Below are 18,410 nucleotides of genomic sequence, written 5' to 3'. Positions count from 1 at the left end.
AATTCAATATTTTTTCCTGAAAGTTTTAACGAGTTTCTTCAATGCTAGGAAATTTAAATAAGTGTGAAGGCAGTTCAAAGGAACGGTTTGGTATTCAAATGGGCGTACGTGTCGACGGCCTACCTGTGATTAGCAACGTGATGTAAAGCGGAATACCTTCACCGACAAATTTAATTAAATACTTCCTTGCACCACCCGCCCACTGAGAGCTTGTCTTATCTCTCCAGCGCTACTGAAGCACATTGTAAATATTCCCTGTTCTGGTCAGGAGACACAGACAAAGTATCGTTTTACCTTCAGTAAATACTAAATATACCGGAAGCATTACTGGTATTGGATATTCATGACAAAAACACTCGATTTCTTGCTACAGACTACTCCGAACACGAGCATGTGATAATAAATTACGGATATATCTCGACTCCATTCTCATTACGGATGCGGCAATGTCCGTTGGAGTTTTGTCATAACTCAGTCTCGGTTAAAATTATTTCCGTTGGGTATGATGAGAAAACTAGAGGTGGAGAACTGGAAATGTAAGTATTCGCGCAACAAGCCGTGGAATAACGACGGGACATATTTCATTCTTAACGAAGTTAAATTTCCGGGCAATTCCTGTAAGAGCGTGCGTAGCTGAGATAATAACACTATGTTTAATATATTTGCAATATCGGTCATAATAATTAATTGTAGTCTTAAAAAAACATATATAAAAAGTAATTTCATATTGACCAAATATATAATAAATATTTATATGTGTGTTTAATTATTAAAAACAATAAGGGATGTAAGAATAAAGTATGACTTATATTTGATTGTCAAATGAATACTTTAGTTGTATAAATAAGTTTCTGTTAGTTTTGTCTCAGATAAAGATCTACCAACAAAAGTTAAGTGCTATATTGTCTAAACTTAGCAAACTAAGGCTAAGGTTTGACGTATTCGCAATAAAACAAGAGCCATATTTCAGAAACTGCAAACAACTTTTGGATTGTTTTCTACACATCATATCGGCAAATAAATCTTTCGGCTGCTTATCTGACGTCAAACTTAATTCCCATGCATAATTCATCGCGTTGATGCCCGGTGAAAAGGAAAAGTTTATAACTCCGAACAGTGAACGTTTACGACTGACACCCGTCGATTACTTCGTGAAAATTCGCCGATACAGTATTATGTACTTATTACAAACTTCCCAAATAGAAGCATCGTACTATGTTCGTTTCAAGTTTCTCATAATAATGTTGCAGATATAATACTTGTTATTATTTAAATTTAAAATCGCAAAGGCAAAGCTACATCTAAGGATATAATCGCGACGACGGATACGACGCGTGACGTCCCGTTCTATATTTCATACTTACAGAAACAAGTTGGTGGAGATTCTCGTTGGCAAGGACAGAGCGTGCTACGTGCAGATAAAGATGCCTCTTACATTGCCGCCTCTTTTTCCTTCAGTATAAATATATTTGTTTTATAAATATGTATTTCTGTCATTGTCAAAAATGAGTTTGTTTATTTAAATTTATATATGATTAATGAGGTGTTCTCCAAATACGTGTAAAAGAAATGCCTGAAGTGGATATGACGATAGACAAGCAGTAAGGATTAAAATCTGCGACCTTCACATAGCTGTATCGATAATATAATCAAATTATATATATGTATATATATATATATAAAAATTTAATCCGATAAATCGTTAGTAATACTGTACATTGCAAGCCAGAAAATATACGCTCAATCAATATGTAAAGCCCCAGTTGTGAACACTTGACGAACTAGTCGATGTGAACGAGTTGTCATCAATCGAGTGCGAGCCGCCGCGGGATTGACGCCGCGCAAATCAATTTCGTGTAGCACCTGCTTTGCTCTACGTCGTACTGTTGATATTCTGCCTTGCAATCGCCAAATTGTTAAACAATTTGAGTGTTTAGACTTCTTGCATTTGCATATGAATTTAATTTTTTTTATTCCACTGATATTGGAATCATTACATATTACGCATTTTGTATTTTTATTAAATATTTTATCAACACTTATATTAATGTAATCAATTTTATTCATGTTTATAACTAAAAAGTGGTAGGTGTTGGTGTATCCTTTTTGTACGGAGCGGCACGCCACGGCGTAGCAGGCTCGACGGGATTGTTTGATTAGACATAGTTCGTGAGAAAATGTCGTGGACTATTCATACCAAAAAAAGGAGTGCGAGTCGCAAGAGAAAACTTTAATTGAATTATTGCTTCTATTACATGAATTCTTTCTGTTGATCCTAAAGCTCATGCTTCCCAGAAATAGCTAGACTCCCATACCAAGCCTTCATCCCTGCCCGCGGGATGCCTTTCATGTGTTTTTCACTTTTCTTTTGGACTGAAGGTCAAATTATTTTCTGTTTATTATATATACTTGATGTATTTATATATTTTTTTCTTAATAATTATAATTAATATATTTATCAAATTTTATATAAACCCTAAGCTCAAAAGTATAGCGATATAAAAGTAGCGGGCTTAATCCTGACCCCTCGGGCTATTATCACTCCCTCTTCTAACTCAAGCTTAACTAACGATCATAGGAGAGGTAAATATGAAAAAAGATTATTTCATTGAAATTATCAATATATATTTCATTCTAAATATATTTTATTGCTTGCAAATTATTAATCACCATTTTTTTTTTCTCTATTCATGTTCACTGTCAGTTATTCGCCGTACCAATATAACAGTTTTAATACCAACTTTAGTCATTTAAATTGAAAACATGAATATTTCCAAGAGCTTTTGAGATGCAGACCGACCAATTAGTGACTAATATGAATCGATCGAACCTTTTTTAGGATTTATGTATTGCGTATATTTTGTTTTTATTTAAGAATTAAACTATATTATTATATTATATAAAGTTATTAAAATCATATTAATAAGAACTAAGTAGGTACCTGTAACTTTCTCAAAAGCAATAGCTTTCTTACTTTAGCCTTCTTTATTATAATGCATACTTAAAATATTTTCTTGATAAAACAAGAGTCGCCAAACTCGAGCAATAAACATTTAATTTGTAAATTATAATTCCATTACGTACTTTGCGATGAAGAAATATATAACGAGGAAACCTGCATATGTTAGATATAATCCTGTATTATATTCATATATAATATAATATCCACGAATATCCACCAACCCACATTGGTGCAGCGTAATGGAATGAGCTCTAAACGATTTTCTCGCAAGGAGAGAACGCTTAGTTACTGTAATACAGTTTCACTAAATGTGTAGTTCCCATAGCCACTATTTTAAATGTTCGATGTAAAACATTAAGTTAGGTCCAACTCAAAAATATTCAGTTTGATTGTGAAAATTCGACTGGAAGGTGTGCGGTGCGGCGGTGCAAGCAAAAACTGAATGATAAACAAAGTCTGGCAAATAGTTGGACATACCACGCAACATATACATACATGTTGTGCAGGGCTTGTTTGTTTACGACATTTAAATTCAGTACAGCAAGTTACGGGAAAGAGTTTTAGCATTTGTCCGGTGCAGGTGAACTCACATACAGAATTGTAAATTTATTCGTATTCCTAGTTTTCTTAACGCCGAGGTCGCTGCCCAGCACCGTTGTGGTTCTTTAGTTCAGATCACTACCAAACTATGTACTACTCATGTTTTAAATTATTTGTAATGTTCATGAAATTTAAAATTATTTATTATCATGAGTATTTTAATACTAGAACATCATTTATGTTTGTCATGATGTTTATGTTACATTTGTGTTTATATTTCATCTCTTACTCGGCGGTGAAGAAAAACATCGAGAGAATTGCATTGGAGTTGCGTGCTAGAATAATCTTCAAACCTTCTACCCTGAAGAGGACACCTTAGCCCGCAGACGGACAATTAAATAATATGACGTGATCATTACAAATTAATAGCTATAAACCATAGAGCGCATAAGTAGTAGTAGAAATAAATATTAATTTCTACTAAAAATACTTGTAACTAATGTACGGTAAAATTCTGTCCGCCCTGGCTTCGCACGCTTAAAATTCATACAAATCACAAAAAGAGTAACTATGCTAAATTTCAACTCAATCAGGCATTTAGTTTCGATGATCTCGTGATGAGTGGTTGTTTGTTGTTTGTTTCTAATTTAAAATAATGGTGTTACTTATTTCCATATTCCTAGTAGATAAACGTAAAAATATCTGAATATATGTTACAAGTTATATATACATATGTATAAAGTATATTATGTTGTGTATACTCAGAATAGCGTCTATCTCAGAGTTCGCTGTAAATGACTTAAAATATTAACAGAGCCGGCGTTCGTTTGCTTAATGCCCGCTCGCAGCCAGTACGTGTTACTGCCTTCAGACACGACATGAGAAGGTGTTGCTTATAATTTTGACGTTGTAAGATTGCGCCGTAATGTAGGGTAAGGGCTGGTTGAATTGCTGTATTTCCTTAATAGTTTGCATTTACCCCTCGCCGACAATTTGTGACAAGAGCGTGAGCTAAATTGTCGCCTGGAGGAAATAAACTAATTTACTTATACACGGGGTCCGTAAACGCGTTTGTTCAAGTACAAAGTAACTACCGAAGGATAGGTAGAATATTAACTTGAAATAATTACCAGCAAAAGCAGAACTGGAATCTCCCATTTGAAAATGTTTCATTCAAGATGGGATATTAAAAACACTTGTTACGAGTATTTTGTTGAGCACTGAATTGAAAGTAATCATCACCAATTCCGAAATTGCGAGAGAAACCAGCAAAAACTCAGATGTTGTTACTTTTCTGAAAGGAAATGATTGTGTTAATCGTTTAAACTCTTGTATTGTGTAATAGGGGGCCCATCAATAAATCTATTTTTAGGCATTGTTTCTATTAAAAAAACTATGTAACTAATTATTTTCTCCTTAATAAAACCTAGGGAAGCTTCCAGCACACTAAATCACCAGAACCATTCCTTCCTCCAAACAGGCACGTATTGCGCCCTAAATCCTTCTCAACATTACACAGACAATTGCAGCCTGGAAGGCATTTTAATAATGAATTCTTTTACCTGGCACGTACTTATATTATTACTATCATTTTAATGAAGACCGTCATATAATGTTCATTGTGTCGAGATTATCATCTCTAGTATAACTTTCACAAAAGTATTGAATTATATGCTGTTACATATTTTACCAAACAAGGTTTGTGATACAGGATACTTTTCTGTCGGTACCTCAAATGACAGTCTCAAAATTAATACTTTAAATTTACGTCATACTACCGGAGAATTGGGTTATCATGAGTTAATGCAAAATTCAAAGTTGCACAGCTATCATTTAAGTTGACTTAAGCTGCTTCACACGTACCGACTTATTCGACAGGCGTCAATGTTTCGAAGGAAACTGCACTCAGTGTTAAATGTATACGAAGTAGATCGAAAAGGTTACGTGACGAGAACGATTCGAAACGTTTAAGGTTGATTGTTTTATGAAAACATGTATCAAATGGACACCATAGAATTAATCAGTATTAATTCTTTAAAACTCACATATAATACATTAAAATATATAAAATGACGGCGAGACGAAGGTAACAGTGGATTCTGCATCGCTCTAAAATAACATAAATAAAAATTAATATTTTCATATAATGATATTTATACAATATGATATAATTAATGTATTTTTGAAGAGCCGAGATGGCCCAATGTTTAAAACGCATGCATCTTAACCGATGATTTCGGGTTCAAACCCAGGAAGGCACCACTGAATTTTCATCTGCTTAATTTGTGTTTATAATTCATCTTTGTCTATCATTCATCATTCATCATCGTCAACCCGCATTGGAGCAGCGTAGTGGAATATGCTCCAAACCTTCTCCTCAAAGGGAGAGGAGGCCTTTAGCCCAGCAGTGGGAAAATTGAAAGGCTGCTATAAATGCTAAAAAAAAAAATGTATTTTAATGTCTCGAGGATAAATTAACGATAATTATTCGATTCGAGATGTTTCAGTTGTTGGAATACGATCGTGGGTTCAAATTCTGGCAAACATCACTGTAAACTTGCATATTTTGTTTATTATTATTTTATCATTTTGCGACATTGTTTATCCGCCAGCCGCCACTAACAGTAGCAGGAGCAGGAATAAGAGGAGAGGAGGATTTTGCCCAGTAGTGGGATATTTTACAACGAGCACATTTCGAAATATAGCATTACTCACACAATAAACATGATTGCTTTAAATTATTTCGATTCAACAAGCTTTTGAGTAAACATTGCCAGAAGAGGTTTGCAGTACTCGAGGCGCTATCTACATAATGCATAACTATTGATATCCACCACTAGGCTGAGATGATGGAGGCTAAATGCTTGCTTGGAATCTAGTTCTATCCCATTGCCCAATGTTCGCAGTTGAATTGCATTACATTAGACCTTGCTTGCATTCCAACTGCTCTAAATGCAGTCGGGTGAATCTACATATTTAACTAAGATATATATTAGTGAAAACAGTTCCTCTTGCCGGAGTGTAGATCTCCTATATAAATTTTCTCATTTGGAACTAATTATTTTGACCAGGATCCGCATATTTAATTTATAATTTATTCAACAGAACGAAATGAAAATTATGGTGTATGAGAATATTGTTAGTAATATTAAATTTAAATTAGCTTTAGTAAGGTGTAGGTAGAAAAAATATTTAGATGGTCACATTTTAATTTGATTTTAATGTTGTTATTTGGCGGTAGACTATGTGGGTGAGTAGGTGGCACCAGGTGGGTTTTCACAAAGCTCTACCACTAAGTTAATTAAAAAGATTAATATAATTATATTACATAAACAATCTTAACTGAAGATTGCAGGTTACATCCCCGGTAAGTGTCACTGAGTATTCATGCGTTTGATTTATTATTATTATTATTCATTTCGTGCTCTGCGGCCGACGAGAACATCGCGAGGAAATGTGTCTACGTAGGATAAAACTCTGCCACACGGATCCACTATCCCATATTGGAGCATGATGAAAGCTCTAAAAAGCTAATTTTTTTGACTTGAAACTTTGAACTTGAAGGGCTTAATTTTAAATAGAACTTTATTTTTTTTCACATGCAAACGGTTATTCTCAAATCTTAAAAAAGGAATAATTGATTATTTTAAAAGACAGCAATATTTGTGTGCATAATTGAATGATTATGTGATTATTTTCTGTGCACAACACACTAAAACCCATCACATTAAGACTATTTATTTTATAAATAGAGTTTGACGCCGCTTTATTGTCTAAGCGAGTGTGTCCCTGTCAACTTACTGAGCGCTACGTTATCGTAGCATGAACGTTAAAGCAACAGTTTTGTTTCTGTTGACAGAGCCCTCTGTGCGTGTTAATTTTATTGGGGAGCGTGACATTTCACTTCGCTGTCGACATGACGCAGGTCTGCTCGAAGACGGTCACCGGCGGTTAGACAATTGAATCACGCGGACACGTGATTTACCCCTCTTTTTCATTCAGTTCGTTTGAAATATAAAGCAAAATATGCGCTATTTAAAGGTTTATGTAACTTGAGGTTATGACATACAAAACATTTATTTTTATTACGTTAAAGTTTCATTTCATCCTACGAAAAAAAAAAATGTAATTATTTAGTATAATATTTTGAACTTTTAATAATTTTGCGTTATTCGAGACTAATATACTCTTATTTAAAATGTAAGCAGTTTGATTTTATGTACTCAAATATTGTTAAAAATTTCAGATTTAATATTTCCGTATCTGAATACATAAATATACTGAGGAACATTCTCCTGCATGATATCGTAATACGTTTCGCCATAATAATCTCTAGTCGGAGCGTAATCAAATCCGGTCGGGACTAGCGCCCTAATCGAGGCAGACCACGCTCGACCTCCGTCAAATCAACCTAAGAACATGACCTGACTGTCAGAGAGACAGATAACTGCTTAACTTTTTACTTATATAATTTTACTTGTGTAAATATTCGAATATAACACATCAAAAGAATATGATTAAAATTAAAGTAAACTTGAATGAAAAAAAAATTTTCGTTCTTTATTTTGTTCGCCATCAAAAGGAAAATCGGCAAGTCTTATGTTGTCAATATGTTTTGGAGACAAACATTTTAGGAATTAATTTAAACTGTCAACAACTTTTAATAGTGTTTAATTTTATTATTGTTGAATTACTGAAAATTACTAATTGTCGCAAATTAACAACTGTTTTAATAATACTGCAATTCTTAAATTTTTAAACATATTTCTTGTAACATTAAAATATTTTTAAAAATAAATTGCTGACAATTAATCCCTCATCTTTCCGAACTCGTAGCAAATTTTTGACAATAAAAACTTCTCATACTATAATGCTTCTATATCGAATAAATGTTTTAATTATTTTAAATAGCAACAATAAAAATAAATGTAGACAAACCCTTACACAGACGGAATAAATTTTATTATTACGTTATTCAAGGTAAATTGGTACAAGTTACTTCAGGCTCTATATCAATTATTATTTTAAACTTACTCTTAGAAAGTTTCTTAGCCGACCACGTGAGCGAACTTGACAATGAACTTGCAGCTTGATAGTATATAATCTACACGTTCCTTTAATTCAAGTGAGAGTCGAGTTCAAAGTTAGCAACTAATTGATAATAAAATGAGTTGGAAGCATCGAAATTCTTAAGTTCTTCTTCTTCAACTGATTGCATGACATTGGACAACAAATTCGTTTTAAAATACGAACGATTAGTAAAAAATAATAATAATGCAATGTTTTTCAATGTACAATCAGTGTCTTTCGAGAAAATTCACGTTGGCGCGTCGAGAACGCTTAGAACGTTGGCTCTCCGCCTGCTACATATTTCACTACATAAATCATAACTTTATTTCCTCTCGCTCACTTGATAGTAGCTCGAGGCGGGAGGTGTCTTTGAAAAGGCTTTAAGACTTCTCCGCAATACCACAACAAAGGCGTGTAATATTAAATTAGGCGTAGCTGGAACTGTGAGAAGTTAATATCATTTCCTGATGTAAAATATAGTAAACTCAGATTTGAGATAGCCGCTACTTTAAAATCAAACATTAACTTAATTTATCGTGGCTTAAACAATTAGGTTATGTATGCAATGGGCTTTATACATTTAATGATTATAATGACGGTAACGCCAGCTCATTTGAGACGTTTTAAACGGTCCTTCCTGCCAATTAGCGCGCGGCGCGCCTCCAAACAAAAGGAGTGGAGCCTCATGAATTTATTGTTAGGTTACTGGCTTAAGTTATTTAAGTGTTCGCGGAACGGACGTTATTCACGTGCGAGACGCGGCGCAGAATGCAGCTTCCTACGACGATTTATCATGAATCTTTAATTAAACTTTAGCACTGACTGTTCACGGAGACTCATTGTGTCTCGCAATATGCCTGTTATATTGAGTGTTTTGGAACGTTTAGTTATTAAGTTTTCTTAAGGTGAATATCATGAATTTAAGCAAGAAATCAATAAACGGTAACAAAAGACAATATTGGTATTTTATTGATTCTACTTTCACTATTGTTTATCCGAGTAAATTGGAATTTCGCTTTGAAATAGTTTCGGGGAATAGGCTTCTATTTTTCAGCAAATAGTTTTTGAAATCTATTGATAGGGAAATAACAAATGAAAGCAGGAACAATGACGATCGACGACGTGTCGATTGCAAGTTTCATAACACTAGCCCATACATATACCTATGTCCATACATAATTACATACAAAACGCATTAAAATATTTACATGAAAACTAATGTTTTAAACACAACTATATATATAATTATATCGTTGTGCTTATTTCGGCTCGTTTGACTTCACCTGTCGCTCGGAGTGTCACATATAAGCAAGAAAGTCGGTCTAGTATACTCGGTTTGCGAAAACATGTTTTAAACTCAAATGAAATGACGAAGTTCCGAAGTTATTCTCAGTTCGTTTATAATACAATTAAGTGCTTGCGGTTTGTGGATACGATTCAATTACGAACTTTGAGAATATTTTATACCTTCGAGACAAGGATCTGTCAAATTTTATACTAGTGTTTTTAAGAAAGGAATATTATTCAAAAAAGGTTCTTATTAAAAAATAACACATTTTGTCACAGTCATTTTATATTAATTTCTATTTATCATAATATTTCTATATGTGTCATAATACAGTATATGTACAACAATATCAACAATTTTAATACCTCATTCTATACATTTAGGTTATATGCAACATGAGTATAGCTTTGTTTTGAATAATAATTTTTAATGGAATCCATTACAATATATAATATAAAATTGATACTTTCTTAGAATTAATGAATCGATAAGAAAACATATTTTATATTTTTTTTTATAAATTAATAAGAAAGAAATTTAAATATGAAACCAGAAAAAGTGTTTGTTAAACAAATACACAAGTTAATGTCTAACGTCACTACGTCTTCAGTTACAAGAAGTTTTTTTTTTAATTATATTTTTATAGATTTATACATGCTCTTAAATAACAATAATGCAATCAATAGGTCCTTCAAATAATCAAAGTCTAAGAATCTATAAACGACAGAATTTACAATTTATTATAATTCTTTCGTGAATATACATAAACCAAGTCGAACAGTTTGAAATCTTTGCATATACAATATTATACTTGGCAGTTAAAACTGTGATTGTTTTTATAAAACCTTAAACCTTTTTTTTTTTAAATTAGGAAATTAAGAAAATACCCGGTGATATAGCGAAATGGATCCTTCAAATTAACTACACTAAATTCTATCACAACATCGCATACAGTTCAAACTATTAAAAGACAATGCAATACACTGCGGATATTACTTTTAGCCAAATATTATCCTAATTGCGACTCCAAAAAGGCACTAGTTATTATTTATATGTAAATCTGATACGTTTCCAAAATCGTTGTAATTCGAATATACCAAAGACTATTTTTAATATTTTTACTAATTAGTTACGAACAATTTTACAAATGTCTGGTTGCTGCATAATTTCGATAGCTATTTTTTCAGTCATAGTACATCAACCGAATTCATTTCTTTATATTCAAAAAACTTTTAATGTATTTTTCTGTTAATTACGCTTGAAAACTGTAAAAGAGGTTTTTATTAAGCAGTGGAACACTCATTTTTTTTTTGGTTATGTGTTGATAAAGCCAGTTACAGATTCATAAAACAAATTCGGTTGTAAGCCTACAACTTAACAAAAAAATTGCAATTATTTCGTATTAATATATGTAAAGACTTTACATATTTTTAATAACGTCTCGTGATGCAATATTTGAAAGCTCTTGTAAGCCACGAACTCTTTTAAAGCCAGCTAAGCTACAACGCTATAATGAGACAGTGTAATAAGTAAGTATAATAAGTAGTAGTGCTGAGCAAAATAGCAAAAGGAAGTAGTAGCATATTTTGAAACGACATAAAACTCTTTTGCACACTAAAAATTAAAAGTAGTTTTCTTTAAAATTAATTTAAAATTAGAATAAAAAATATAGTGAAATACTATTACAATTGAAATAAAAAAGGAACGTTTTTTACAACGTAAAATTCTACATATTAATAATATTTTTTTTCTTATTATATTATCGTATATATGTCACCGTACAACGTAACATACTACTTACAATTTTATGACGCATTATTTTTCGGTAGATTTTGATCTGTCGGAGTGAATTCATGCAAATAGTAAACCAACCTAACCAAAAGATAAAAACAATTCTCCATTAGAAATGTTTCGATAGTTTACAATCTCGCGAGATAGATTGTAATCGAAAGATATTTACAATTGAACTGTAATATATTTTATACGATAATAGAAAAAAGATAAATGTTATTATTAATATATAGAATTTTATGTTGTCCAATAATAATGGGACTTTAAAATATTTTCATAACAAAATATTTCTCAAATTAAAGATAACTTTTTTATTTCAATACAATTTTATAACAACATTTGTGTAAAAATAATTTGACATACATTTGCGTAGTTTTATGAACAAACTAATAATATATCAAAAAAACTATATATACTATTGCAAAGTCACAATATCTATGTAAGTGATACATTTAACAACATATCCGAGTCAAATTCAATATTTCGTTCTCCCCAATAAACACAAATTATTTATACAACTATAATTCAGCTCCGATTTTTATAATTGACTATATCAAGAAATAGTTACTAGTATCTTCCTACGACGCATAATGTTTAAAATGGTATAATTCAGTACAGTATTAATAAGTTATACATAACAATATTATAGTATATACTATTCTACACACCTTATATGTCTGTTATATATCATCATCGACAGATTAAGCTCTCTTCTCTCGCAGCGCAAACGCCGTGGGGGGGCGCTAGGAACAGTTTTCCGTTAGCACAAGCACATAATTGGTAAATGTTCTGATGATGTGGGTCGTGGCTGTGTGACCCCGAAGGTGGCAACGGTAACGCTGATTTTAATTTCGGCATGTATATATTCGGAGCATCTAATCGAATCTGTAATAAATAACACAGATTTAAAATCTTTAGATTATTTCAATGATTACTAGAATAAATTATCTTAATGAAACTTTGTATCAGTTACATTTATAACGGGAAATCAGACTGACCTACTACACTGACCCAGAACTCAAAACTCAGAACAAAGTAATAAAAAAGTATTTATGTATAGCATTGAGTAACTAATAATCGCGCATACCCAGATGGGTTTGCACAAAGTCCTGGTATATTCATGTTCTACATGTCTGTCCCGGTTTCGAAAAGGCTGATAAACGCAAAAATTAACTCAGGAGTATAAGCTGCCTAATCTCTTGTTAAATGTAATATGAGTTGCTAAAAGCATTCCCAAGTATTTGATTTAACTTATTATGTTAGTCAGCAGACCGGTTAAATCTTATTTCGAAATGTCAAATGTTATTTTGAGTTTCTCGAAGGCTAGTTCCACTATAATTTAAAAATTACAAAAAAAAAGTTACGTTAAGAAATTAATGCTTATTAGCAAATTTGTTAATAAATAATATTGTTTGTTTTCGTAAATTTACTAAAGTTAAAGCTGATCGTGTACGTTAAAATATATTTGAATTAATTATCTATAATTATATTGAGACCAGATCGACAATTATTATTTAAAACGTAAATTAATGGAGCGATAGCAATAACCACTATAAATTATTGTAATGTATTTTCCATTCACTGACACGTTCTCCTTATAGTTCAATATATTTTTAAATTATTAATATTTCTATAAGATAGATAAAAGACATCTCGGTTTCTGGCATAAAATGCTTTGATGGATAGCATACATTATTCAGCAACATGAAGCAATAAAACATAGTTCGGTTCGTGTTATACGCGGGTATCCCTGAGTCAGCTTACCGAACCGGCGATGGAACGCAGGCGGAAGGTGGATAGACAGCTGGCGCTGATGTCACCAGCGCGTGACTCGAGCGCTATGCTTTGCGCTGCATGCATTTCCAGCGATCGGGTGGGTGATTCCAACCTGTCAAGCATTACATACTTATATTTAAAAGATTTATGCCCGGTTACTACATTTAAAAAACATTTTGCTTACGGATAGTGAAATTTTCTATGAAATGTCTCTATAAAATAACATGACGTAAGTTTCGTAGTCTTAAAAATTTATAAGAATGACTTTAGAGGCTTATTATTAGTAATGTCAATGATATACTAGTACTATAGTAATACTCACATTAATTGCTTAGATGGTGGTGCCTTAACAAGTGGCGACTGTACAGCTGAATTGAAAGTAACTCCTGCCGGACTTGCAACGACGAGGTTTTCTGCTCCGATTGATACTGCGTCATGCCCTGCACCCAATAATAAAGTGCCACGGGAGTCCCGCACTTCCAAACGAGCCACGTTGACTTCTAAGCGGTCGTGACCTAAAGTAATAAGTACTTTTAAAAATAAACTATTTAAAAACGCACTTCGTAAATTTCATTGAATCTGCAATTCAAATAATAACTTAACGTATCTCATACAAATGACACCCTTGCTAGCTATACTGAGCCCAACGCAAGAAGAAAAAATAATTCGGTTCAACGACAAAAAAATTATCTATACGTGGATAAATATATGTACATATCTAAAAAGTGTTTATTCAATATGTTCGAGATTAAAAAATACCAATTAAAAAATCTTACCTAAAAATAATCTACTTTGAATCATCCCGAGTGCATCTCGCGTTGACACTGTAAAGTTTCTAGATGATTCGATTGAAATAGGTTGTCCTCGTCGGGATTTTACGCTAGATGCAAACAGCGAGTCCAAAACAAGAGCCTGTCCTAATAATTGCAAGCCGCCCGGCACGATACGAAGTTGTCCCATTCCTTCCTGTATGAAAGTAAAAATCAAACCTCTTTTCCTCATCGAATTACATTCTACATGTTCCTGTAGCTTTGATATATATACATTTTACTTAAAAACTCAAAGTCTAGAAAACTTAGCTTGCGTAACTTGCTTAACTTGGCAAGCACAAGTTTGTTCTAGAAAAATAAATTATGTTACAGTGTAATGTGGATAAATTTACGTATAACGTGTACGTGTACACACACAAATGGTCGATAATCATACATTATAAAATACTATAAGTTCGATAACCGATTATGTAATTGACAATAATTATTCGATATTCTCCGAGATTTGTAAACTCAAAAATAAACAATGAAAATAAAAATACATTACAAAAATATTACAAAACATACTGGCTTATTCTAAACGTAGATATAAAAGTTAGATTTACCGAATTGAAATCCAATACTTTCAAAACCCAGAGCGTCAGCGCGAGATTGATAATCAACATAAGCATGAGCGCCATGACAAGAATGTAGAGACATTTCTTTCGCCAGCCGTAAATGCCAACTTTGAATTGGCTATTATAACTGTTCCTGATCGAGTCCGCCTTTGTATCTCGACCCGCATTGTTGTTGAGGATCGGTTCTGGGGTGATCTTGTCGGCGTAAGGGATCCTAGAAGAAAAATATTGCTTTAAAAATCACGACATTTCATTACTTTCCGTCGGGATAATGGTCTACATTTCAATTTTAAAGCTGAGATTTAAGTTTTCGCTTCAAAATAGATTATATGAATACTTTTATAAAGATTTCAAAATATAAATTAAACATTAACATTAGTCATTGTAAACCTGCGCCAAGCGATCCCGTGCCCAACCAAACGAAACCAACTATCACATCACGCTAATTAATAAATATGTCATACCACATATCATATTTGTTTATATTATGCTTTGTGTTATATACTTTTTATAATATCTGAATGATATATGTAGATATTTGTCTATAAAATAAGAAGTTATCAACAACAACAAATTTACTCATACATTTTATAGTTAAATGTTAAAAGTATCAGTAATGATTTGATCTTAAAAAATCTACCTAGTTGACTATTGGCCTAGAACTTCTTGATCTACTAGAGATACATTTATCCATAAATAATATATACGAAAAAATATACAAATTAGTTACTAGAAATAGCATAAGAAAAACATGAAAATAACATATTTATAATTCGATCATTATAATAGCCGTAAACGGCGGAATTAAATAAACCACAACCACGAGCAACAACTGTATTAAACTTGATTTATACAAGTGTTTTACTTTAATAGTAAATACTTATTTGGTCGAAATACAGTCGTTTCATGCGTATATAGCTAACAACAAAAAATCTAACCAAACACATATTTATGTAATACTCGATATATTTATTGTAATTAATAGAGAACTATTTAAAAAAAAATACTTTATATTACTATGGAGTGTTTTCAGTTACAATAAAGAAAATATATGTAAGCTATTTTGTATCGCTTAAAGATATATATGTACAAGCATTTAATAATTGGTTTAAACAAATTCGATATAGCTTTAAATATGTTTGACACAAGGGAATTTCTCGCTTCGTAGTCGAGATCTTTCGCTCGAACGTTGTTTGAAACACATTTCACTTGCATAAATCATAACTTTATTTCCTCTAGCCCTACTGATCGCAGCAAATCCGGCTTTATGTCGCACACAAGTGTCCTACATATATCTTACAAGAACATTATTTCAATAACATTATACTACTAAAGTGTTCCTTGTTTTTATTTCAAATTAATTTCATATCGTTACTTACAAAAGTTAAACAAAAAAACTTACGTTATAGATTTTCCTTATATACACTATGTATATTATAAAACAACGTCCTCGCAGCCGTGTCTGTATGTCTATTTAAACGTGATAAACTCCAAAACTACCGACCGGATTTAATACGATTTTCACTACACGATATGATTCATAAATAGGCTTTTAGTTTATATTTCTTTAAGGTTTTGTGTGAATTAGCTGATATAGAACCGTAATTGTTGAATATGTCGAAAAAAATTATAGCGACGATATTTTATACCTCCTTATTCTACCCGTGCGAAGCCGGGTCGGGTAGCTAGTGAGAATGTAAAACAATAACAAGTGTACTACTCAACAAAACGTTACAAATACACATAACAAAAAGGATATCAAAGTGTAGTTAACTCTGTCCTTAGAATGGGTGACATTAGTAGCTAATTTACAAGTTTTATACACAGGTAAACTTGCTAATGTGGTTCCGTTCAATAAAATACGACTAAAAATTGTAGTCTCCGCATCAGTCCGGCCGTGTTTAATATATACTAGTCACGCGATGTATTTTATATTTAAATGACTAATGCTACCTTAAAAATCCTTGTAAATATATATTCCAAATAGATAATACGATGAATTGATTTACGTTCGCAAATATTACTGTGAATGTCACGATAATAATCTTAAATATAAAAAAAATAATTATTTTATATTTATAATTACAAAATTTCCGTTTTAAAACTAAAGTTAAATCATTCGTTATACAATAAACGGCATAAATGATTGCAGCTTAAAACATATAAAATCTTTTAAAATAAACCTGGATGAGGTGAATGCAGAATCATATTTCGAATTTATTTTTGTATGGCGTGCCGGGGCAGTGCAGCGGAGCGCTCATTCCCGTGCGTATTATTGGCATTAAAACACGATGTTTTTACTTCCGAAGCGAATGTAATGCACTTTCATATTCATGGATTGACTTTATGGTCCTGTTAAAACAAAATTTTAACGTCTCTTTTTATAAAACCTTTATGTGTTTATTAAACAGTTGACTTGCCTGTCTTAAGATATAGTACTTTTATAGCGTAAATTACAAAACTTCCGTTTTAAGTCGATAACGGCGTTTGAATATTTCCACTTCGTTCTAAAATTAAAATCTGTTTATGATCTCTAGTTATTTTTAATATTGTTTTATAAGTTCTTATTATTTTAAAAAATATATATTTGATAAACAATTTGATTCACATCATTTGGAATTATAAATTTTCTTTCGCTTACTAACTACGATTTATTTTTCTACAAAGATTGTATGTAGATTATATTTATAAAAAACTCTTTATATTTTGATTTAAAGAAAAAATCATATCATTGAATTCATTTATCAACGGAAACGAATATCACATTCGACCGATAAAGATAAAGAAAGGTAAAAATATTATTCGAAGCTTGAATGGAGGACTACATCATATCAATGTATGAGCTTTATCAAAAGGTACGTCGTGAAAGATGCACAAAGAGTTACGAAGTATTTCTAAAACTGGCCACTAGCAACGAGCAGGGTCATAAATTTACTAGGATTTAAACACGACAGGAGCATTGCACGCTGAAAAATTCTAACTCGCGCTCTTTCCGCAAGATGTAGGATATGTTGTCCCCATCGCTTGCATATCAAGTAGGTTAACTTTGATATACGTACGTACACGTAACATTATGTTCATTACATATATTTTGGTTTATCACTTCTTACTTGTCATTACTTAACAGCAAATATTTTCTCCCCAAACTAGTGTTAATATTTGAATAATATTACTGTATTTAGAGTAAGAACTTCATAAGTTTCTTTGTTTATTTATTAATATAATCTGGTTTAAATTTTTGCTTGGTTTCTCTTAAGAATGCAAACATTTCATCAAGTTGTCGGAGCGAATATTTCAGCCGGCTTTTCCTTAATCCTAATACAATAAGAAAGGCTTGGTGCCGAATTGTTCGTACTCGTACGTCTATACTTAACCCTCTTCCTCGATTCCCTCAGATTTATGTTACAAGCAATGTCTCTTGTTTAAATGATGCGTATTTGTGCTTGTTGTGATCACTATATATCACTGCAATGATCGCGTCTCATTATTTAATATATTATAGTTTAAGAAACTATTTGCCAGACACAATAAGAAATTGAATTTAATTAAGGATATTATCTCTTTAAGTGAATAAGTTATGAAAGCAATGTTTCTTA

At 32.0% G+C, this 18,410-nt stretch overlaps 1 protein-coding gene across 1 annotated transcript in view; it reads right to left on the bottom strand.

The window, feature by feature from the left end:
• Positions 1 to 12,181: 12,181 nt before the first annotated feature.
• The window catches only part of LOC125077856 (delta-sarcoglycan-like), a 28,262-nt gene continuing 22,033 nt past the window's right edge, over positions 12,182 to 18,410 (bottom strand). Inside the window, exons 2-6 of the mRNA XM_047689948.1 lie at positions 14,803 to 15,028; positions 14,204 to 14,393; positions 13,750 to 13,942; positions 13,416 to 13,539; positions 12,182 to 12,536 (exon numbers count right to left, since the gene is read on the bottom strand). Coding sequence (XP_047545904.1) covers positions 12,342 to 12,536; positions 13,416 to 13,539; positions 13,750 to 13,942; positions 14,204 to 14,393; positions 14,803 to 15,028 — 928 coding nt within the window. The 3' untranslated portion in view covers positions 12,182 to 12,341. The remainder of the gene's footprint in view (positions 12,537 to 13,415; positions 13,540 to 13,749; positions 13,943 to 14,203; positions 14,394 to 14,802; positions 15,029 to 18,410) is intronic.

This window comes from Vanessa atalanta, chromosome 4 (assembly GCF_905147765.1).
Source record: "Vanessa atalanta chromosome 4, ilVanAtal1.2, whole genome shotgun sequence".
NCBI classification, from domain to species: Eukaryota; Metazoa; Arthropoda; class Insecta; order Lepidoptera; family Nymphalidae; genus Vanessa; species Vanessa atalanta.
Note: the sequence above shows the minus strand (reverse complement) of the source record. Positions and strands in the feature narration are given on the sequence as shown.